We start from the raw sequence: 24,336 nt of genomic DNA, 5'->3' as shown, positions 1-24,336 counted from the left end.
TTTATTATAATTTTATTCTATTATTTCTCTGTTGCTTCTCTACTTTTTTATAAGAAAATTATCAACATCTTCCTTCTCCACTTTTTTATAAGAAAATCACCAACACTTTTACACAGTAATTAGCAACATCATAGGATCTGAAAGAACTCAACTTCCCGTCGACATTGATTGTTTATTTCAGCGGTGTTTACTCATTCCTAGGTCGCCTCTCCTTTAACAAAGAGAACCACTCTCGTTCTCATGTCATGGATTTTTTGAAGAATTTTATTTTTTATTTTTTATTTATTTTTCTTTTCTATTTCTGTATAATTTCATGTGGGTATTGAAGTGTTTCTATCCAAAAAGTATTGGTTGTATAATTATTTAATTTAGATTTGTTGGTGTTTAATTCAAATTTTATATTGTATTTGTTAAATAAGATGTGAATACATATATTGATAAACATAACAATATTTTGGATATCTTAAAATTGAATAAAATAATAACTTATGTCTTCAAACTCTCTGGTTTTCCACCTGTTTGTTAATATGTTTGAACCATAAATTATATTTATTTAGTGGAAAGAGAATGTCAATCAACTCTACGTTGACAGTGGGGCAACAATAACCTTTAATGTAAATAAATTTATATGTATTTTAGAAGTGGGTGGATTTGTAAGAATGAGTTTATGTGATTTACCCTTTTAGAATTAAAATGCATAAAGAAATAGATTATTGTAATTGATATTTGAACAGCTAAGGTGTTTGATAAATTTTCTCAACAATATATTTTTTTTTTTTTTTGCTTTTAGTGATAGTTTTAATGTATATGGTGTTTATGAGTTTGATATTATATTCAAAAAAAATACACATATATTATATATATGAATAAATGCCAATATATATATATATATAGTAACTATTTTCATATAGTTTTAGAAAGAAAAAAATTTATTTGTAACTTTATTATTTTGATATACTAGAAACTTTTATGTGTTACGGTGAAAACATTAAAAATGAAAATAAATAGTAAATAAGAATAAGGAGAAAAATGTATTTCTAGGTTGATCAAAGAAAGAGTATATGGGTTATTATACAACTAGTAAATAAATGAGATGACATTGAGCATTAATTCAAGACGTGCTAGCTAGTTATTTAGTCTAATTCGATTTTTTTCTTGTAATTATGCTATCTATGTATGGATAAAAAATGATATGACTATTTTTGAGTTGGCTAATAAATTATATTAAATGATATTATATTTTGTCCTGGTATTGTTTGATAATATGCTTGTTCTAAGAAATTAGTAACATTTTTTGAATAGTGGTCAAACTTACATGAAAGATATACCAATAAATCGAAAAACAGTTTTAGATATCATTTATATACCATATATATACTAAATATATATGAAACATATACCAAAATCAGTAAAACGTATACTATTTACTGTAACTCTTTCTGGTATTTTTTATAAAGATATAAATATAGTAAGTATTTTATATATAAGAAACATATATTAAAATAAATTGAATATATTCTACTATTTTGAATAGACACTGTTATTATATCTTTTCTATTGAAAAAAAATTAAATTTTAGAATAAAAACATGTTAAACAAATTGAGACTTTGATTAAAAATTACCTAACATATACCTAATATATAACTAACATATATATTTTATACCCAACATTATAATAAAATAAATGTAATGCATAATATTTGCTAAGGGTTTACCTTTTATAAATATGCAATCTATATGAATTAAAATAGTTGCAGATACTAAATATATATTTAATGTATATCATATTTTATTGAGCATATACCATTTATTGCTTTATTTGGTCTTTTTTTAAAGGTATAAGTATTTATAATATACTATAGATATATGCAATATATACTCAAATAAATATAATGTATATTTATAACTTTTAGTTTTAATTATAAGTAATTATGTATCAATTAATATTAAATATAATACATTATAAAATACAGCACATGTTATCCTTTCAACAAAAGTTTACATAATTCTTTTGAGTACTTTATATTGTATAATCACGACTTATTAGGGTCATGATTGACAGTCGCCTAATAATATGAGAACAGAAGAAGCTGAATCCCATTTTTCTTGGACTTCATATAAGTCATGATCTCTCTACTATTTTAAAACAAAATTATGATCTAACTTACTTTATATTATTGCAGTTAAAATAAAAAATAAAAAGAAACAGGCATGATTCTTATAATAATAATAAAATGATTTAATTATCACCAAATGTTTGAAAGCTTGAGAAAGGGGCGACTTTTGTGTACCAACTTTAAGAAATACTGTGTTCATATCCTTTTTCTTTTACTACAAGCAATGCATCATTTGCATAATTTTCCACAAATGCCTCTTTTTTAATCTAGATTTTTATGTCTTTTTTCTTTTTGGATTATACAATAATAGTAGTAACGTTCTTTTACAAGCGTGTGTATAAGACTTTTACGTATGGCAAAATAATCTTTTAAGAGTTTTAATGCAGTTATATATCTAAAGTCTTTGAACTCGAGATTTTGATTGCAAAAAGGAAGCGAAACCCGCTCATTTTCAAAAGTTTACACTCTCGAAGTAAAGTAAAAAATTCATCAAATAAAGAAAAAAAACCAACTGTGAAAAATGTTTTTATTATTTAGATTAGGGCTCAACTGTTATTATTGACTGTTCTAAACGTCAAAGAAAATATCTTTCACCAAAAAAGTAAAAATCTTCAAGATGTGACCAATGCAAAATTTTGGTAGAATTGTCCACAGCCGATTCTTCTTTGAAGACTATGTTGTCCTGTTTTTCCTAGGAAGTTGTTAGTTATAGAATTAAAAGCTAATTTGTTATCCCTTTCCTAATTATGGTAGTTGGGTGTTGTTAAATATATGATAGTAGCAATCACGAGGGAGAAACAAAAAAAGAAAAACATTAAAGTGCTAGCAGCCTCCAACACTTGCTGCCCACACATCTACTTTTCCTGGTTCTATACTGACAAAGATATCTGATCTATAATCCCTTTAATTCCCATAAACGGTCTATTTTAATTTATTAGGAAATATGTACTTATATAGAATAGCTAATTCCAAGATTAAATATGCATATTTATATGTTTAGGATTTGTTATAGAATTTATTAAATACTAAAATTATAAAATTTTTAATTAGTTTAAACGAGAAAAATTGAATACGAGACCTCTCATTTTTTAAATTTTAAATTTTAAATTATTGTAAAATTTTGAATTGAAAAAAATTATAATCTTGGGATGACAGATGTACCACTTAATATTCCAGCATTTCTACTTTGTAGAAAAGGAATCTGATTTGGAGAAAGAGTTTAGACTATTATGTTAGTCAATTGTTTTAAGTTAGAGAAATGTGTGTGTAGGACTCCCATTTAAATTCTGTGGTTTTGCACAACCTTAAACTCTTACACCTTAATACATTCTTCATGTGACTATTCTCATGAAGCCAACACCATCACCACCACCATATCACCTCCTCCTCACGGCGGCGCTACTCTTGACCTTCGCCGTAAGCACTTTCTCAGCCATCCAATGCCCCAACTGTGGCAACATGTCAGTCCCATATCCACTCAGCACAGGACCCACATGTGGCGACCAATCTTATAAAATCACATGCAACGCAAGTACTCTTGTATTCGATACGGTTAATAACTCGTACCCGATCATTTCTATCGATCAATCCACTCAACGGCTGGTGATACAGCCAGCAGATATCATACCAAACACCTGCATGGTGTCTGATTATATTCACCAAGGAATACAGTTGAACAGTTCGCTGCCTTTCAATATTACTAGTTCCAATACGGTCATGCTCATGAATTGTTCTGAATCAATCCTTGATCAACCGTTGGATTGTTCAGCGACCAGCTTGTGCCACTTGTATGCTAACAGTACTAGAGGAAGACAGGAGTCTCCGTGTGCGGATTTCTCCTTGTGTTGTACCTACAAAGCGGGCGGGTCACCTTCGGCTTATAGGATACGGATTCGCGAGGCGGGCGGGTGTAGAGCCTATAAAATTTTTGTTAATTTGGATACCGATTTACCCGTGGATAGGTGGCAAGATCCGGGGCTGGAGATTCAGTGGGAGCAACCACAAGAGCCGGTTTGTGGGTCTCAGGTGGATTGTGATGGGAGCTCCGCTTGTGGCCCTGACCCGAATATAAGTGGGGTTAAAAGGTGCTATTGTAAGGTCGGACTTCGGTGGGATCCGACCCAAGGCATATGTGCTCAACGTAAGAACATATAATACTCGAGCTATAAACTTTTCTGAGAATTTTATTTATTATGTGTTTTCTTTTTCATTTTCTTATATTTTTGGAAGGTGGCTGATCTCTAATTTTGGTAATTTGTGCAGCTGCTGGTTGTGAAGGTCTTGGAGGCTGTGGTGATAGATCAAGGAAGACTGCACTCATAGCAGGTTTAAGTTCCAGCCTCAGCGTATTGCTCTTGGCTATCACCATCGGTGTCCCACTCTACAAACATAACAAAGGCATCAAAGAAGCACAAGAACGTTTGGCCAGACACCGCGAAGAAATCTTGAGTGCCGATGGAAGCAAAACAGCAAAACTCTTTACAGGGAAAGAGATCAAGAAAGCAACGAACAGCTTCTCCAAAGACCGTCTCATAGGCGCAGGCGGGTACGGTGAAGTCTATAAAGGCGTTCTTGATGATGGCACTGTGGTTGCTGTCAAATGTGCTAAGCTTGGAAATACGAAAAGCACTGACCAGCTTTTGAACGAGGTTCGAATCCTATGCCAAGTCAATCACAGAAGTCTCGTAGGCTTGCTTGGTTGCTGTGTTGAGCTGGTGCAGCCTATTCTTGTTTATGAATATATACAAAATGGAACTCTTCTTGATCATTTAGGGGGGCTTGATGGACAAAGCCGACTATCTTGGACATGTCGTCTCCGAATTGCTCATGAGACTGCAGAGTGCCTCAGTTATCTCCACACCTCTGCTACTCCTCCAATATATCATCGAGACATCAAGTCGAGCAATATCCTTCTTGATGACAAATTAAATGCCAAGATTTCAGATTTTGGTTTGTCAAGGTTAGCTTACAGTGACTTGAGTCACATATCAACCTGCGCCCAGGGTACTATTGGGTATATAGATCCTGAGTATTTCAGGAGATTCCAGCTGACTGATAAGAGCGATGTTTATAGCTTTGGAGTTGTATTGTTGGAGCTATTGACTTCTATGAAGGCAATAGATTTCGATAGAGGAGAAGATAATGTCAACTTGGTGATTTATGTGCAAAGGATGGTAGAGGAGGAAAAGTTTATGGAGATAATTGATCCTTTGCTAAAGGAGAAAGCGAGCAGCTTGGAGCTTGAGAGCATCAAGGCATTGGCACTTCTGGCGCTGGATTGTTTGGAGGAAAGGAGAGAGAACAGGCCTTCCATGAAAGAAGTTGCAGAGGAAATTGAGTACATCTTGACTATTGCAGCAACAAAGAACCAAGGAAACTACTAGCTTAGCTCTCGTGTTAGGGACATGATAGCCATGGCATGTCAGTATTCTTAATAGAGAGTAATAATTTCAGCAGGTCCTTCCTATGCATGTACGTGTGTGTAATTAAATAAAATATAAGTATTTATATAATCCACAAGAGGGTAAGATCATGCATGCATGCAAGCAGTTGCTTCCTGTCTTGAAGATTTCATTAAAATTAGCTTTTCTAATACTGAGTTTGACTGATAATGCTCCTGCTTCAAGACCTCTCTAAAAATTTGATACCATAACATAATCGCCCGATGTTTCTTGGTTACAATAGAGTCAATTGAAACTCATACCCACAAGCTTAGCAACACAATGGGTGCATATCCTAACTCGTTAATTTTGGACTATGAGGAGGGTTGAGTCTCCCTCGCTTCCTTTGTCTAAAGAAAAAAACACACGGATAAAAAGGTAATCTATTTGCTAAAGTATTATGCTGATTTCAGAAACCAATTAAGATGAGCAATAATATCATAAACAAGAATAACAATAGCATTCATTCTTCAAATCCTAAAGGGATCCTATCAGCTCAATCTTAAATATAAGTAACCTTATAAACAACAAAAATCCTGAAGGAGAACAAGGAGGAGACTCGGGAAGCGAATCGAAAGCCAAAAACTGGCTCACCAGCTGATATTGAATATTACCAATCTAATTTGATCTTGGTGTCGCCCATTCAACTCGAAGAATTAAATTGTCATAACCATATCCATTGAGCTTGTTGATAGCCCTCTCGGCGTCTTCCTTGTTTACAAAGTTCACAAAACCAAAACCCCTGCTGACACCAGTCTTCTGATCAATAGCAACATAAACACGGCTGACAGGACCAAATGTACGGAATAGTTCGAGCAAGTCAGGCTCTCTAGTATCCTCTGATAAGTTGGTCACACGAACTGAATTCTCTTCATTCCTGCGCCTCATATCTGATCCACTGGTTCTCTCAGCACCTGCTCTCATGCTTGGTGGCACATAAGCAGCCTTGGCGGTTCCAGATGCCGCAGTAGCAGTCTCTGATGCAGGTGGTTTATCACTGAAGGTATCCGTTGATACCGCCAGATCCTTGTAGGGGCATCGTGATGTCCAGTGGTCACCTTTCTTACCACAAGTTCTGCACACCATGAGAACAGCTCCAGCTTTACCTAACTGAGCCAAGTTATCACCTGGTAACTTGGTTTCTTCCATTTTGGTACCTGTTGGCATATTAAGAATTAAATAAACCACAACCAAAATGTTGGAAATAATAACAAAATAAATATCATCAACAGCACATTGTTCTACATCACAAAATTACCCTTGACCAGAAGCTTAGCCAAGGTAAAAAGTTCCAAACAAGAGAACTATCAGATGAAGTTCTATTAATAGCAACACACAAGGCCAAACTAATAAGATGGGTATATTTTGTGCAACAACCTGCAGTTTTGAGAAAACTAACTAATGGAATAGTAATATCGGAGTGTTATGTCATCAAAGGAAAGACAGAATTTTTCAAGATATTAACTTTTTACAGCACCATCGCCATTAGATTCTTCTGTGAAGGCACAAGAGAGACTCTCCAGCAAGGAACTAACACGGCATTCCATAAACCAAAAAAATAATACAAAAAATTGAGATGATACAGCTGTTCCAAAAAAGTAAACGACGTACTTGGAAAACATATTTGCAATTCTAAGATAGAGTGATACGTGAATAATCTCCATAAACAATTTCAAAATAATTCAACAAAACAAGTTTCTCAATAAGGATATTTAAAATTATATGATAGGACAATAATTCAATGTAGGTGATGACCTAAAAGTGAACAAGAAATTCTTGTTCACTATACAGTGCCAACAACAAAATGCTACTTTTGGTGAGCTTACTGACCATTCACATAAAACAGAAGCCATGCAGCTACATGTGAATGGCTAATTAGCCACCATAACAAGATAAATACAAAGTACTATTAATGATTTAGAATCTATGAATGTTGCTGATAATCTCATAGTGAAATCAAAAATCTTTTTCACCGTCAAAAGCCACCAACAAATATACTTTTGGTGACATACTGACCATTCACATCAAGTAACAGCCACATGGCACTATGTGATTGGCTAATTGGCCACCATACCAATTAAAAACTGAACATCTTACACATGTTGTTGATGACCTAAAGGTTAAACTAGAAGTCTTGTTAACCATGAAAAACCACCAACAGAGTGCTACTCTTGGTGAGCTTACTGACCATTCACATAAAAAAAAAGTGATAGCAAAAAAGTCATGCCGATAGTCTAACATTGCCAAAGAAACATGAGGATTCTAACACAGCAAACCTAAACAAGATAGTGAAATTCAATACAGCCGGCAACCAAATAATAGCAAAAAAGTCATGCCAACAGTCTAAATAACTTGCATACAATGAGAATGTAGTTGATAACCTAAAAGTGAAACCAGACACCTTTTTCACCATTAAATGTCACCAACAGATAATTTTGGTGAGCTTACTGACCATTCACATCAAATAGCAGCCATAAGGCAAACATGTGATTGGCTAATTGGCCACCATAAACAAAAGAATATTGCAGTCACAAGTATTCAAACTCAAGCAACACATTTAAATTAAATATAGCCAGACAGAGTAGTAGCACAGAAAAAGAAACGAGAACAAAACACAGTTGCATTGTGGATATGAATACTAAGATATTAGGTGATACTGTCTATATATGGCAAAAGGAACATTGACATAGCCTTAGCTGCATCTAGAAACATTTACTTGTAAAGAAAAGAAACCTTTTCATCCAAGTTCTCTCGCAATAACAAATATCAATTCATCTATGCAAATACTTTTTAAAGATCACTACACAAATTTCAAATACACTTTAATGTAGTCATTTCTTAACCTTCATGACACGAAGTCACAAGACAATCATTCTTCTCCATATCACTACACAAGTTCAAATATAGTTCAATGTAACACATTTTATGTCGCTAACTTTCGAATCATTATCACTACACAAAGTCAATATCACTTCATTGAAAAACAAGCAAAACAAATTTCCTCAATTTCTTTTCCTTCTAACTTCCTCACAATCATATCAGAGGATAGCAAGTAGAATTCCAATTTCTCACAATTTTTTTCGATTTTCAAATATATTTCAACACCGTGATAAAAAATAAAAAAAATAAGTAAATAAATAAATAAAAACCAGCTTTAGCACAAAAGAACTAGACTTACCTAATTCTTTTATTAATTCCGTTATCACTATTAAAAAAATTTCAGTTATCTCACAAATCTCCTCCATTTACAAACACAATTTAACACCACAATAAATTTTAGAAACACAGCTTTCACCACAAAACAAACCAAAAGCACCTAAATCTATTATGTTTAGATTTTCCAACAAAAAATTAAATCTTTTTCAATTCCAATTCCACCCCCTTAAGAAATCAAAGTTCAAAAGAATTTTCAAGAAAAACACCCTAAATATATGCCCTCTTTTTTTCCCTTTTCCAATAAAAAATCAATTCTTTATCAATTTCCTCAGGTACCTCATAAAGCAAACAAAGAAAAATCGATAGCAAAAATTTACCAGGAGCTCTGGGCCTTTCAAGCAAGATCTCTTCAGTAGAAACCATAGTAAGTCTAGCACCAACATCTTCATGAACAGCATCACCAAACTTAGGCCAGTTTCTTCTCTCAATTGCACTTTTACTTAACCTAGCTTTAGCTAGCTTCCTAACTCTTGTTGTTGTTGTTATCTTAATTTTATTACCATCGTCGTTAAATTTGTACTCAATCACTCTCTTGATCCCGTTATCATCGGGCCCAATTACTTGCTTTGGTGGCAATAGAAAGTCTAAATCCTCTCCGTCGTCCTCATCGAGCTCTCCCCATCGGAGTGGCTTCTGGTTTAGAGCTGACATGGCTTTTCAATTCGGTGAGATCTTAGGGTTAGGGTTTATTTTTGAGAAGATGTGAAGTTTTGATTTTGTTGCTGTTGTTTGTGGTGGTGGTGGCTACCCGTGAAAGATATTTATAGGGAGGGTTTCCCTTCCACTTAAGGACTTGTGAACGACGTCGGTTTTATTTACAGGTCTGAAATTTGAAACGATGTCGGTTGTTTCCTTTTGTTATAGGGGCCCAGTAAGTCTCATGGGCTTTTCTCGGTCCATTAAGAAAGGAAAAATTATAAGATACCTATGTTCTTTTAATTTTTTTATAAAAGGATACGATGTAAATTTTGTTCACTTTTATTGTGTGGATATATTAAAAATATAATTTTTTAATTTTTAAAAAAAATATGATAATAGTTGTTTTTTGTTTATTCTTTAATAAAATAACCAAAAATAAATAAAAAACAATTACACTATATTTTATTAAAAAAATATATAAAATAACATTTTAAAAAAATAGTTTATACAATAAAAACGATAATTTTTTTTATTTTAAAATATTTCTAAAAAATTCCCTTATATAAATTTAAATTCCCCCTTATTTCTCAAGCCACTTTAGCATTATTGTAAGGAATCTATTTTTTTCAAAAAATAAATTTATTTACACAGTACTATTTTTATTTGCTTGAATCTGCTTACTAGTTTTATTTTCTTGAATCTACTTTAAAAAGATCTGATTACAATACTTGTCTGATAGTAGTATTAAGAAAAAAAAAGCTAAGAACTGAGGTAATATTTTTCTTGCATTAAGTGTATACATAAAACGAATAAGTAAATGATGTATAAGAGTGTTTTACATTTTTAACTTTAAAAGACTGATATACTTAATTATTTAAAACTAATAAATATTTGATCGATTTGGAGTATAAGTGTATTGAAAAAAAAATTAAAAAAAATATTACAAATTTTTAAAAAAGAAACTTAAGACATGTTGGAAAAGTAATGTCAAACTAGCTGATATTACTAATTTGATATTATTATGCTTTTGAAATTAAATATTTATGTTTTAATTATTTTTACTAATATAACCTACTTTTAAAAAAGTCTATTCCTTTCTTTTTAAACAAATAAGATTTCAAAAGTTATAAAATACATAAATACAAAAAAAAAAAAAAAAAAAAAAAAAAGAGAAATACTAACCGGCTGATAGAAGGTTTCAACACAATTCAAACAAAAACCTATTACTAATGATGAGAAAAAAAAAATGGAAATCGGTCCAAGCAAATAGGCCCATTACCAATTGCTAAAAGGCCTCCAAATTAATATGAAAACGAAAATATATGGAGAGTTACAAAACTACCTCAAAACCAGTCAAATAATTTTCATTTGCAAATCAAGATTTGCTGCTAAACTTGCAGACAGAAATACAAAGGTGAGGGTGTAAAAATCAGTCATAATCTGAATGACCAATTTTGGTTATGGTGGCAAATGGTCAAAAAGAAATGTCAAACTTCTTATGTAGCAATAGGCAATAGTTGGAAGGTTACAGAAAATGCCAGTATGGTCAGATGATTTCTCCATCATCACCTACTTGCTTCCATACAGACATAAAAACAAGGATGGGTCATCCTTCCAAAGTGGATTCAAATTTGATGGCCCTGGAAAATGAAATGTAGCCAACAAATAACACCATGCCTAGATCTACCCAATACACATAAAACACTATAGGTTAAAAGGGGAGATATGTTTCAGGTTTTATTTACCATAAAAAAGAAAGGTACTAAAAATTTAATCTTTAACCTTGTAGCTCTTTGAATTTAACTCTTATTTTCAGTTCATTCGGTTCATATATTAAATCAAGTTATTCAAGTTTTTTCGTAGTGTAACAATTTGAATTTAATTTTATTTTTAAATTCATTAGAAATTTGAATTGAATTTAAGAAGACAACCGTTTGACTTCTATGCTTGGAAACTATAAAAATTATTATTAATTAATCTATATTATGCATAATAATAAGATGTAGTAAATATATTTCCACTGACAAATTTATAAATTAAAAAATATATAGTCTTCTTCTTCTTTTAGCTATTAAGGAGTTCTTCTTATGCTTATTATTCTTTATAGTTTTTTTCTAGAATTAGTTCCAATATTAGTAAAATTTATATTACTTATAAAAAATATTTCAAATTCAGGTCGATTTTGATTATTAGTATAATTTTGACGAGTCAAGTGTTAATAATATCTTGAATCGAATTATTTTATGGAAAATTATAATGATTAAGCTATTGGGCTCAATGGTGAAAAGAATAATTTTTGTACACAAATAATTAGCAGTTGGGAAAGCACTAAAAAGAAGAAAAAAAAAAAAAGGTAGCAATTGTCCCTTTTAATTTTTGAAAAAGTGAATATTACTTTTGGAAAATCAATAATCATTGACTTCATAAATATGGCATCTCTTAAAAGTTTATTGTTATTTTTTTATTCTTTTTTCAATTAATAAGAAAAAAAAAAGATTTTGGTCTAAATATAAGCATCTACTTTAAAAATAATCTCATAAAACTATTAAAGTAAAATATATCAAGTTAATGAAAATAAAAAGTAATGTTTTTACTTAAAAGTAAAAATAAAAAATTAGTATAATTATCTCAGTAAGTTTCAAACTATTTTTCTTTTTATGGGAGCCTAATTAGCAATGGTTTACCCCTAATTCGGAAAGCTCTTTCATTAGGAATTATAGGAAACTAGGGTGTGCCCTAATTTCGTATAATCATGAAATCAACATTTGCATAAGCACTTAATCAATTAGGAAGTAAAATTATTGCACTATTTTATGCTTAAAGAAAAAAGAACCATCCAAATGCATGAAAATGAAATTGCCCTTATATAATTGTGGTATCTGTGTTTTAGTAAGCATGGATTGTGGCTGCTGGCAGCTTTGTTTTTGGTTTATTATTTTTTGTTTATATGTAATTCTTATATTTTAAATTTTAGGGTGCATTTTTTAGCTATTATTAAATTTAATAAGTAATATTCGACTCATTTCAAACTTTAATTTGAAATTAATTTTATAACTTATTTAGAATTTAAGAATGTTAACTTTATATATAGCGGTTGTTAAGAGTTAATTTTAATTGCAATTAAAGTTAAAATTATAATAACAATTAATTATTTTTAAAATATAAACTTCTAAAAAATTAAAGGTAACAAAAATGTCTATAACACTTGAAGTCTATTTTAAGTGGTAAAAGTGTTTATCTTATAAGTGAAAAGTCTCATGTTTGAGTCATTTCTTCTATATTAGATGAGTTTTTACCTTTATGATATGTATAAGCGAGTTTATTACAATTTATAAAGCAACATTAATATTATGCATAAGGATCAAGAGAAGAGAGAAGGAGAAAGAACTTTAAAAAGAATGGAAAGAAACTGAAGGAGATGAAAAATAAATCTTTTACTCTATTGTGTTTGGTTACCTAAAATAATCATTAAAAGGAAGGGAGAGAGATTAATTAATTTAGAATTTTTTTATTATAATAGTAGAGATAAAAAGAATAATTAACTAGATTTTAATTTTTTATGAGTTATTAAGTATAGGATCTTTTTGTAAATGTTTGTAATATTAAGGATTTATTCATGTAAATATAGATAGCTAATATCTAACTATATATATATATATAAGGTATCTAGATGTAATTGATGAAGTCTCATTAATAAAGACTTTATTTTCTCGTTTTATTTTCTATTGTAGTAACAGAGCATGGAAAGCTCATTTTCTTGTACTTTCTCACACACCAAACATCATTCACTTAAAAATTCTAATTTTTCTTATACTTTCTTCATAAACAAATTACATTTCTAGCTTCCTGTTGTTGCGTAGATCATGAATCTAAGCTTATCTCAAATTTTCGCTCATTTTTTTAAAAATTATGATTTTATTTTTACTTCTAAACTTTAGATTTGACAATGGTGAGCATCAGTTCCCTTAATTCTGTTCCTCCTGGTTTTCAACCGCATTTGTCAGTCATCGAAGATTCTAATTCTCCTTACTATTTACATCATATAGAGAATCACAGTTCTGTAGTGATTTCTCCCGAGCTGACATCAAGTAACTATGCTTCATGGAGTCGATCCTTTCTTCAAGAAATTTCAATTCGTAATAAGGATTTCTTGACGGTACTGTTCAGAAATCTCCTGTTACAGATTCTTTGTTCACGGCTTGGAAAAGATGTAATAATCTTCTTTTATCATAGTTGCTGAAGTCAATTTCTCCTACAATTGCTTTCACTATTTTTTATATGGATGATGCAACACTTATATGGCAAACATTATATTGAAGATTTTCACAATCTGATGATACACGTATTTGTCATCTTCAACATCAACTTTGCACTGTTACTCAAGGAAACAGATTTATTGACACTTATGTCTGTGAGTCGACCACTATTTAGGAAGAACTTCAAAATTTTAAGCCTTTACCTTATTATGAATGTGGTAATTGTAATCAACATTGTTTTCAAAAGTATATTGATGTCCAGCAGAAGGATTATGTTTCCTAATTTCTTAATCGATTGAATAAGAGCTATCAGGCACTTAGATCTTAGTTATTGCTTATGAAATATTTTCCATCTTTAGATCAAGTGTATAACATGACTACAAGGGAAGAGTCTCAGAGGTCATTTCAACTTGGTAATTCATCATTTGCTGAATCTTTTGCTATGGCAGTCAAGAAGGCCAATGAATCTTTGTTCTGTGTTTATTGTAAAAAGAATCGACATATGAAAGATAATTGCTATAAACTTGTCGGTTATCCTACACATTTCAAGTTTAAAGGTAAAAGAGCTACTAAGTCAAATGGAGCTGGACAAGGTGTTAGAGTTGGAGCAGCTAATCAAGTGGTCTTACAAGATTCATCTGGATCTGATGACTTTAGCACGTCTAAAGGTAATGCTACAATTTATCCACAGTTGAATCTCTCTCAAGATCATATTCAGAAACTAATGGCTTTACTCAATGACTATACTGGTACTATTACCATTTATGGTACTTTAATTCCTAATAATGCTCTGGTAGCAAACTTGTTAACAATATTAAATACACTGTCCTATTCTCTTAAAATTCTTGTTATATCCAGGACTAGTCTTCCAAGATGATGATTGGAATTGCTAAACAGCAAGCTAGTCTCTATTATCTTCAAAGCAAGCAACACTTATCTTGCTCTTTTTTTCCCAAGTCTTTTACCTCTTTTCCATATGTTTCTGCTTGTACTACATCTCTCACCTTATGGCACCAACGAATTGGCCACCCATCTTTAGACAGATTGAAACACATACATGTACTTTATGATGTTACTTTTAATAATTTTTCTCTATGTTTGTTTTGTCCAAAAACAAAACAAAAAAGAGATTCTTTTCCTATTCATGTGCAAAATACCTTACATGCTTTCGAGTTGATACATAATGATATTTGGGGACTCTATTCTGCTATTGATCTCTATGGTAATCATTATTTCCTTACTATAGTCGATGACTTTACCCTATTTTGCACTTGGATCTATTTGATGCAAACTACATCCCAAACTTCTCCATTGCTTCAACAATTTTACCATATTATATTCAGCCAATTTAGCATAAAAATTAAGCATATCAGAACTAATAATGGCTTAGAATTTTATTTACCATCTTTTTATGCCTTACATGGCATTATACATCAAAAAACATGTGTCTATACCCTACAATAAAATGGGATAGTAGAGAGAAAACACCAACACTTGCTAAATGTGGCTTGAGCACTCTTGTTTCAAGCCTCATTACCAATTTTTTTTCGGGGAGATGCTATTCTAACTACCACCTACCTTATTAATCGAACACCCACTCCTAATCTTAAATATAAAACACCATATGAACAACTCTTTCACAAACCACCTTCTTATAATAATCTTAAAGTCTTTGGTTTCCTATGTTTTGCCACAACTATTGCTGCACACAGGAAAAAGTTTGATTCAAGAATTACAAAATGTGATTTTATTGGATATCCATCTAATGTGAAAGGGTATAAATTGTTTGATTTGGAGACTTAAACTGTGTTTTTGTTTAGAGATGTAGTGTTTCATGAAACTATTTTTTCCTATGTTTCGTCTATTTCTTCTTATGCTCCCTCTCTTCCTTTCCTATTAATACTTCTACTCACTTCTTTGATATACCTACTTCTAATCCTATTAGTCATTCTTCTTCAGTCACTATTTCTCCAGTATCACCTACTCTAGCATTGTCACCTGCATTACACTCTTCTCCTACACCTAACCTAGTTCCTTTAAGGAAGAATACAAGAGTTCACAAGTTACAAAATTACTTGACGGATTATGTTCATTCTTTACACCATACCTGTAGTACATTTCATCTAATGTAAAATCACATTTCATATAATTCTTTATCTCCTTGTCATAAAGCTTTTTCTTTAGTCATTTCTTCCATTTATGAACCCTCTACCTATGATTAAGCAGTGCAATATAGTCATTGGAGAGAGGCTATGGTTTCTGAATTAGAGGCTTTAGAATAGAATCAGACTTGGACAACTGTAGAATTACCTAAGGACAGAAAGGTTATTGGTTCCAAGTGGATTTACAACGTCAATTTTAACTTTGATGGTTCAGTTGATCGTTACAAAGCCAGGCTTGTTGCCAAAGGCTACACTCAGGAAGCATGATTTGATTATAATGAGACTTTTAGTCTAGTTGTTAAGTATACCATGATTAGAATCTTTTTAGCTTTAAGTGTTATTCATGGCTGACATGTATCTCAACTTGATATTAGCAGTGCTTTTCTCAATGGTGATCTTCATGACGATGTTTAGATGGAAATTTCAAGAGGGTACCAGCTTCAAGGGGCGAGACAAAGCTTAGAATTTGATACTACTAGTACGCTTGTTTGTAAATTGCAGAAGTCCTTGTATGGTTTAAAGCAAGCCTGAAGGCAATGGAATGAAAAGTTTTCACAAAATTTGAAGTCTCTTGGTTTCTCTCAGTCAAAAGAAGATTATTTCTTGTTTATAAAACACACAGATGTTAAGTTTTTAAGCTAAAGGATTTGGGGGTTTTGAAGTATTTTACAGGATTGGAAATAGCTAGGTCTATTGTTGTTATTTGTGTTTGTCAAAGAAAATATGCAGTAGATATTTTGTAGGAATATGCATGTTCTGGAGTAATACCTGTAAGCATGCCAATAGAAGTTAACCATAAACTAGCTCATGTTACTGATGGCTTATTATTAAATCCTTGGACTTATAGATAGTTGGAAAATTACTTTATCTTATTGTTACTAGGGCGGATTTGTGTTATACAGTACATGTTCTTGCATAATTCATGGACAGACCTGCACAAATACAATGGGATGAAACTTTTAAAGTGCTGAGATATATTAATAATGCTTTAGGTCAAGGGCTTCTTATGAAGGCTTCATCAGATTGTTCTCTTACTCTTACACAAACAGTGATTGGGTAGGCTGCCCTGAAACCAAAAGGTCTTTATCTGAATATTGTACATATTTGGGGAGTTCCTTAATAAGCTGGAAATCTAAGAAATAGAATATGGTGCCTAGGAGTTCTGCAGAGCCAGAATATAGGGCTATGTTAGCTGGTATTTGTGAAATAGTATCGATTAAGATGATCCTAAAGACGTTTCAGATTGTGCAAGCTGAGCTAATCAGCTTTGCAACAACCCGGTTTTTCATAAGCATACAAAACATGTTGAAGTAAATTGTCATTTCATAAGGGATAAAGTTGTTGAAGGATTGGTAAAGCCTATACATGTGCAAACTAAAGAACAAATGACAGACATATTCATCAAAGCATTGAACCCTGGACAATTGAGCTACTTGTTATCCAATATGAGCATTCTAAATATATACAACGCTCATCTTGAGGGGGGTGTTAAGTATAGGATCATTCTGTAAAAGTTTATAACAGTAGAAACTTATTCATATATATATATATATATATATATATATATATATATATAGGTACCTAGATGTAATTGATGAAGTCTCATTAATAAAGACTTTATTTTCTCATTTAATTTCTTATTATGAGTTTGCAGAAAAATTATTTCCCTTCAATTCTCTTCTCCTGAAAAAATTCATTAGCCAAGCACTATTAATATACAGCAATTCTCCATCTTATTTTTTTCTATAACGAAAATGATTAATACACATTGACAACCTACTCTTTTATTAGTAAATAAATTCAAGTGTGGATCCAACAAAAACTGCTATGACATCGGGTGGCTTTCTACATGCTACGGGTGGTTTCTTTGCCCTCAAGACTTTTGCCATCTAAAAGAAATTGTTTCTAAACCTTATTACTCTTCTGCTAATTATATAGTATTAGGTAATAATAATCACTAGATTATTGGTTGAAAAAAAATTGAATAAGCTACAACATGCCTTTATTTCCTTAATACTACTTCTTGAATAATCTTTTATTTTGTTTATTATTCATTATAATTAATGTTTGCTAATGATATATATATATATATATTTATTTATTTATTTATTAAGTTTTTATTAGGAAAAACCCTAATAAATTATACACGCGAATAAATTATATTCCTGTCATAATTAGATTATTTTGGAGATGTATAAACTTATGTAAATAAAGGTTATTTGTATGCCTGTGAAAGCAAAAACTTGTTTAGGGTTTTATCATGAAAAGCAAACATAACTTGGGATAAGAGAAAAGAATATCACAACTCAAAAAAAATATATTTAAAAAATGGTTTTTCTGATTCTTTTCAGTTTGTATTTCTAAAATAAGTAATTTAATTTTAGAAAATAGAACGGATCATAAAATGAAAGTACCGAAGAAGTAATTCAAAATGGTGGAGAGTTTAATTATTCAAAAAGTTATTAATAATAACTCATGAGTTTTGAAGCTTAACAACTCATAATTTTAATATTTGGCTATTAAATCACGATTTTAGAAGTCATTAATTTAATAATATCGATTTAGCGGTCAAACAATGATATTTTGAGTTTTTAAATTTTAAACTCATATTATCAAACATGATAAATATGGTAATAATGACTTATCGGACTGAAGATCGTTAAATCATTATTAATTTAGATTTTTAAACTGTAAGGTATTTTTTTTATCACGATTTGTAATCATATATCTCTTTTTATCTGAAAAGAATTAAATACTTAAAATTGTTGAAAGATAAAATTAAAAAACAGTTTTATGTAATTATCCTTTTTGTATATTAGAATTTAATTTAGTAATTTTAGAGAAATTTTTATATTATTTTTAGACTCGGGTTTGAGTCTTATATATATCATATAGGTGGATATGTCCATGTCCATGGTGGAGACCGAAAAGGTTGAATGGTATCTCAAGTGGCCAAAAATATGGCAACATTATTATTATATTTCAATTTGGTATAATAACACTAAAGGAAAATAAAACCAAACTTCGAAGCCACTCACATTTAAGAAAAAAGGGCAACACAATCAAAATCTGACTTCGTGCAACGTCAAAAGTATGTAACACCAAATTAATTGTCAACGTTAGGTTATTTGCATGTAAAGTAGAGTATGAGTTAATTTTTACATATCAATTGATTCTTGCAAGACTTTGACAATGGCGACCTATATTTATGGGAACTGGTCCTTATTTTGGTACCCGCCCACTGATTCAATTGCTTTTGCGTATATATATATATAATGGTCGATTAATTGTCAAGAACATAAAGAGGCTTATTGCAAATGTTCTTGAGCTTAGGAAGTTTGCATGTGACATGCAATAGGATTGCACCTCACGTTAAGGCTTTATTAGCTGTCCCCTTTTATATATATGAATTTGGATTTTGAACCTTCTTTTTGGTCAGAATTGCATCAACTTAATTCCAATTTGCTTGCACCGAGGATTACTTTATCAAGTGATTAATTAGTTAGCTTGTCATTATTTTTAACTATTTGCATTCAATTTTAACAACCCTCGAGCATTATATATAAACTAAGCACAAAATCTCGAATAATTCGGATTTGAATTAATTATAGTTATATTAGAATTACATATTCTGTTAACGAATAATACTATTTATACCAAAACTTATATAGATTAATTTCTCAAAAACATAAATATAATATAGATTAAGGACTTTATATCATAAAGATCTTACTTTATGAACTTTATAACATTAAAATTCCACTTGATCCAACGTTGTCTACGACAGGATTGAAATTAATCAGCCATTAATAAAAGGTTTTTAGTATATGATTAGAATAAAAAAGTAATTTTAGTATGAATTGTACTTTAAAAAACAGTTCAGGGACCAAATTGAGCCTTTAGCCTAACTAAACAAAAAGGAAAGTATATACTGAGGCAAGCTTATTTTTCTTTACAATGCAACCGGATCTATACTGTGGCTGTGATATATACTTGAACACTGCATTGTCGGCTACAATTACAATCACACGTAGGCAATTCCAATCACATCTAAAACCACTCCACTCTCTGCCAATTAAAATTCCAGACCTATTTTTATTTAGAAACAAAAATTAATTGATAAACTAAATCTTAAACATGATTATTATTATTATTATTATTATTATGGTGAGCTAAAATTATCATATAATTTATATTTATCAAACTTAAAAATAAAAATAAAAATAAAAGAAATTAAAAATTAGAGAAAAGTGGTCCAATTCCTCTCCCACATGTAAAATATATATATATATATAAAAGCACTTCTATGTTACTTAAATTCAATGAAACACATGATTTTTGTTAGTTGTTAATTCATATTAATTGATAATGTAAGTGTTCTAGATGTTCTTACAAAAGAAGCATTAATTTTGGCCCCCCATATTCTTTTGAATGGATAATCTATGAATATATGTTAATTGATTTTAATTATTTATTTAATTCAAATATTTGAAAATTAGTACATATAATTTTATAGATTTATAATTATTACTTAGTCTATAAAAAAAATTCATTTTATTTGAGATAACGATATAAAACATAAAATAAAATAAAAATAATAAAATTAAAAGAGATATTTTAGTGTTATAAAATATATTAATTTAGTTATTGAAATTCATTTAAAAATTTCTACTTATTTTGTTAGGATTTAATTTAGTTATAATCAGTTTCACACAAATTTAATTATAAGAAATACTAAATTAACTTTCACTATATTTAAAACATATAAATCCTAAATTTATAAATAAATTTTATATATTTTATAAATTTCAACCAAACACTACATTATCAGTCGATCAAACTTAATCAAATTATTATTTTATTTTTAAAATTAAATAAATTTTAAATTAAAATTGTTTCATTCGTCTTTCTCGTTACTATTGATTAAAATAAACTTTGAAATTTCCATTAAATCCAAAAAAAAGGTACATTACTTATCAATTTTTCTACACTCAGTAAAAAGAAAAAAGAAGATACCATATCCCTAATGAATTATCACATTGCACTTTTCTAATTATGTCAGCTATCGTCATATGCGTGGTACATTAAGAAAATTAAATTCTTATTAATTCTTACGATCCAAACAATTAAAATCAATTTACTAAGAAGAGTACAATTTTATCCACACCCTAAAAAGTCTTTCAAAATACGAAACAGCCCCGAAACTTCCACCAAATTAAAACTTTTGCCCCCAAAAAATTGTACTTGAATAAACAGAAATTTCTTAAGTAAAAAGGAAAGTTCCCCAAAAATAAAATTGAATATTTATTTTCAAATCCGCCCATTTGATGGTAGTTGAAAGATTATCGTTTTGCTGATATATAAATAAACTCCATCATCATCCATATTTCTTGTCCAGCATAATTTGTACACCTCATACACACGCATAGACAAACCGAGTCGACTCGGTTCCCGCCGTCTTGTTTCGACTCGGATTCCGGTTTTTTAGGGGTCGATTCGGGATTTTGGATCTAGTGTAGGTGAGATTCTTTAGGTAAAAATCATCTCTTGATTTTGTGTTTCATCTTTTGGATCTGTGCTTCTATGTTTTGCTCGAGCTCTAAAATGGTGTTGTTTGGTGTCGGTTTGATTTGTGATTGTGTCTTTAGCTAAATGCAGCATTGTGCATAATGTGCACTTTTCATTGTTATTTTATGTGGATTTTGTTTGTAATTAATCAGATTTTATGTGTATTTTGTAAGATCCAGTGGTGGAATAGCAATTTGTTTAAATTTACATAATTTGTTGTTTTTAGTGTAATTGCCTTGTGTTGATATGTTCAGTTACATAGAAAGTTTGCACTTTTGTAATTCAATAATGAGATCACAATCCAAAGTCGAGATCTTTAAAGAAAAAAATTGCAGCTTATTCGCTGAATTGAATTTTCTCCAGTTCTATGCTCTACTTCTGCAATTCCTTCTCTTTATTTTTTCTGTGTGTATCTAGATCATGGGAAGACTGTTGCTTTTCCCCTTTTCTGTTTGATTGAGTTAAAGAAACCCATTGGCTGCTTTGCTTGTTATGAAGAATTCAATGTGTGTGCAATTTCTTGATTACCTAGTAACTAGATTATTGTTTAGATTTATGGAGTAACTCATGGTGAATGAATCAATTTGTTCATTCTCATTAGAATTTCCAGTCTGTTGTTTAGCTGGAGTTGTTTGCTAATTGCAGCTAACTTATGTGGACAGAATTGTGCCACTCTTTTAGTTACACTACGACATTTATTTAAAGTTTTTGGCTGTTTCATTGCTTTTTCATTTTGGAATATCTAACACTTCCTCCCCAAAAATGTGATGATTTTGTTTCTCTTCCAAGTTCTAACGTGTCGTGAATTTGTATCACTACCTTCTAGTAGAGGTTCGACGGCTTTGCTGTAAGAGACAAATTCTTAAGATCTATAGATGTTGGTCTGAAGTATATTTTAACCTTTTGGTGCTATGAATAGAGATGAGTTGGAGTTCTGTTGCTGCTGATAATGTTTCAGCTTCTATTCTGTATCAATCTGTGTGTTAAACATTTGTCTAGTTTCTGATGTTACAATTTACAGAAAGACAAGGGGGCATATCACAATGAAGGCACTGATTCTTGTTGGAGGGTTTGGGACACGTTTGAGGCCATTGACTCTCAGTGTTCCTAAACCACTTGTTGAATTTGCTAACAAACCTATGATCCTGCATCAGGTATACGTTTACAAGTATGTTTTTTGAATTTTCCAAGGCTTTTAAGATCCATCTTGAGAAGCAACACATTTTGTTAAAGCTTTGTAGCCTGGGTGCTTGTAGAAGTATTCATGGATTGACTTTGTATTCCTTGCAGATTGAGGCTCTTAAGGCCATTGGAGTTACTGAAGTGGTTTTGGCTATTAACTACCAACCAGAGGTAAAGAATGGATCCCTCCCTTTTCTTCTTCCCTCATCTCATAATTAAGTTAAAGTTATAATTAAGAGGTTGATTCAGATAAAGTCTGGTTAGCTGCTTATGGTGTTGCTCTATTTATCTGCAGGTGATGTTGAACTTTTTGAAGGAATTTGAGGCAAAGCTAGGAATTACAATCACATGCTCACAAGAGACTGAGCCGCTTGGCACTGCTGGTCCTTTGGCTCTGGCTAGGGACAAACTGATTGATGAATCTGGTGATCCATTTTTTGTTCTCAACAGTGATGTCATCAGTGAGTACCCACTTAAAGAAATGATAGAGTTCCACAAAGCCCATGGAGGGGAGGCTTCCATTATGGTGACCAAGGTAACAACTCCACTTAATTGGCATCATAGACTTTGTCAATTAATTCCTTGGGAAATTTTGAAAATTCAAACTTAAAGACGCCGTTGATTGATTAAAATCATTATACTTTATATTATAGGTGGATGAACCATCAAAATATGGTGTTGTGGTTATGGAAGAATCCACAGGGAAGGTTGAGAGATTTGTGGAAAAACCAAAAATTTTTGTTGGCAACAAAATCAATGCTGGAATTTATCTGTTGAACCCATCTGTTCTAGATCGCATTGAACTGAAGCCAACCTCAATTGAGAAGGAGGTCTTCCCAAAAATTGCAGCTGATAAGCAGCTTTTTGCAATGGTCCTTCCAGGGTTTTGGATGGACATTGGACAGCCAAGAGATTACATTACTGGCCTGAGACTTTATCTAGATTCTTTGAGAAAGAAATCTTCATCCAGATTGGCCAATGGCGCCCATGTTGTGGGGAATGTTCTGATAGATGAGACTGCCAAAATTGGAGAGGGATGTCTGATTGGACCTGATGTTGCAATAGGTCCAGGCTGTGTTGTTGAGTCAGGAGTCAGACTCTCTCGTTGCACTGTGATGCGTGGCGTTCGCATCAAGAAGCACGCCTGCATATCCAGTAGCATTGTCGGGTGGCATTCTACTGTTGGGCAATGGGCTCGTATAGAGAACATGACAATCCTTGGAGAGGATGTCCATGTATGTGATGAAATTTACAGCAATGGGGGTGTGGTTTTGCCTCACAAAGAGATCAAATCAAGCATTTTGAAGCCGGAGATAGTTATGTGACAGAATGGGGCTGAGACCTGTAGACTATGTTTTAGTTCAGGGACAAGTTAAAAATGCATTTGGTTCCTTTTTTTTTTTTTTTTTTCTTCCCTTTTATCTGGTATCCAAGTGTAAAAGTAAGTTTCTGCAAGTTGGTATGATTTGAGTCAAGCTGCTGCTGAGTTTCTTGTCTGCAATGGAGGGTACAAGTGTGTTCTTGGTGTGAAAAGTGTTACTTAGCTATGTAAATAGAAATAAAATTTCTACCCCTCAGATTTTCTGTAATTTATTAATCAATGCCAAAATTCTTTGTTTCTTGGTGGTCATCGTCTTTGGATTTTGTTCTACTGTAAAATTATTCCAGTTGAGTGTCGGTGGCATAAATTATGATTTTTTTTTTTTTTTTTAAATTCATCTTTAAAGTTCTGCTGTATTTCCACTAGTGGAATGA

General features: G+C 31.3%; 3 protein-coding genes across 4 annotated transcripts; 2 read left to right on the top strand and 1 right to left on the bottom strand.

Annotated features, from left to right (window-relative positions):
• The first annotated feature begins 3,360 nt into the window (after nucleotides 1–3,360).
• On the top strand, nucleotides 3,361–5,630 carry LOC8287473 (wall-associated receptor kinase-like 20). The gene is made up of 2 exons (XM_002524179.4): nucleotides 3,361–4,258; nucleotides 4,381–5,630. The coding sequence occupies exons 1-2, from the start codon at nucleotides 3,466–3,468 to the stop codon at nucleotides 5,499–5,501; spliced, it is 1,914 nt and encodes a 637-aa protein (XP_002524225.1). The 5' UTR covers nucleotides 3,361–3,465; the 3' UTR covers nucleotides 5,502–5,630.
• A 335-nt stretch (nucleotides 5,631–5,965) lies between these two features.
• Nucleotides 5,966–9,531, bottom strand: LOC8287474 (eukaryotic translation initiation factor 3 subunit G). The gene is made up of 2 exons (XM_048375653.1): nucleotides 9,092–9,531; nucleotides 5,966–6,715 (listed from the first exon to the last, which is right to left on the bottom strand). The coding sequence occupies exons 1-2, from the start codon at nucleotides 9,423–9,425 to the stop codon at nucleotides 6,177–6,179; spliced, it is 873 nt and encodes a 290-aa protein (XP_048231610.1). The 5' UTR covers nucleotides 9,426–9,531; the 3' UTR covers nucleotides 5,966–6,176.
• Nucleotides 9,532–21,164: 11,633 nt separating this feature from the next.
• Nucleotides 21,165–24,211, top strand: LOC8287475 (probable mannose-1-phosphate guanylyltransferase 1). Of its 2 annotated transcripts, none has more exons than XM_002524181.4 (5): nucleotides 21,165–21,350; nucleotides 22,421–22,553; nucleotides 22,690–22,752; nucleotides 22,877–23,116; nucleotides 23,235–24,211. In XM_002524181.4, the coding sequence occupies exons 2-5, from the start codon at nucleotides 22,443–22,445 to the stop codon at nucleotides 23,904–23,906; spliced, it is 1,086 nt and encodes a 361-aa protein (XP_002524227.2). In that variant the 5' UTR covers nucleotides 21,165–21,350; nucleotides 22,421–22,442; the 3' UTR covers nucleotides 23,907–24,211. The 2 variants fall into 2 exon arrangements, with proteins under 2 accessions (XP_002524227.2, XP_015577909.2); XM_015722423.3 differs by having other exon boundaries at nucleotides 21,165–21,364.
• Nucleotides 24,212–24,336: the final 125 nt, after the last annotated feature.

The sequence above is a fragment of the Ricinus communis genome, chromosome 6 (assembly GCF_019578655.1).
Source record: "Ricinus communis isolate WT05 ecotype wild-type chromosome 6, ASM1957865v1, whole genome shotgun sequence".
Classification (NCBI taxonomy): Eukaryota; Viridiplantae; Streptophyta; class Magnoliopsida; order Malpighiales; family Euphorbiaceae; genus Ricinus; species Ricinus communis.
Note: the sequence above shows the minus strand (reverse complement) of the source record. Positions and strands in the feature narration are given on the sequence as shown.

Excerpts from the sequence above, each read along its gene's own strand:
- LOC8287475 (XM_002524181.4), top strand. The coding sequence starts at position 22,443 with ATGAAGGCACTGATTCTTGTTGGAGGGTTTGGGACACGTTTGAGGCCA. Across the intron at positions 22,554-22,689 it reads AACCTATGATCCTGCATCAG|ATTGAGGCTCTTAAGGCCAT; the intron begins GTATACGTTTAC and ends TATTCCTTGCAG. Across the intron at positions 23,117-23,234 it reads CTTCCATTATGGTGACCAAG|GTGGATGAACCATCAAAATA; the intron begins GTAACAACTCCA and ends TTTATATTATAG.
- LOC8287474 (XM_048375653.1), bottom strand. The coding sequence starts at position 9,425 with ATGTCAGCTCTAAACCAGAAGCCACTCCGATGGGGAGAGCTCGATGAG. Across the intron at positions 6,716-9,091 it reads TGAAAGGCCCAGAGCTCCTG|GTACCAAAATGGAAGAAACC; the intron begins GTAAATTTTTGC and ends ATATGCCAACAG.
- LOC8287473 (XM_002524179.4), top strand. The coding sequence starts at position 3,466 with ATGAAGCCAACACCATCACCACCACCATATCACCTCCTCCTCACGGCG. Across the intron at positions 4,259-4,380 it reads CCAAGGCATATGTGCTCAAC|CTGCTGGTTGTGAAGGTCTT; the intron begins GTAAGAACATAT and ends TAATTTGTGCAG.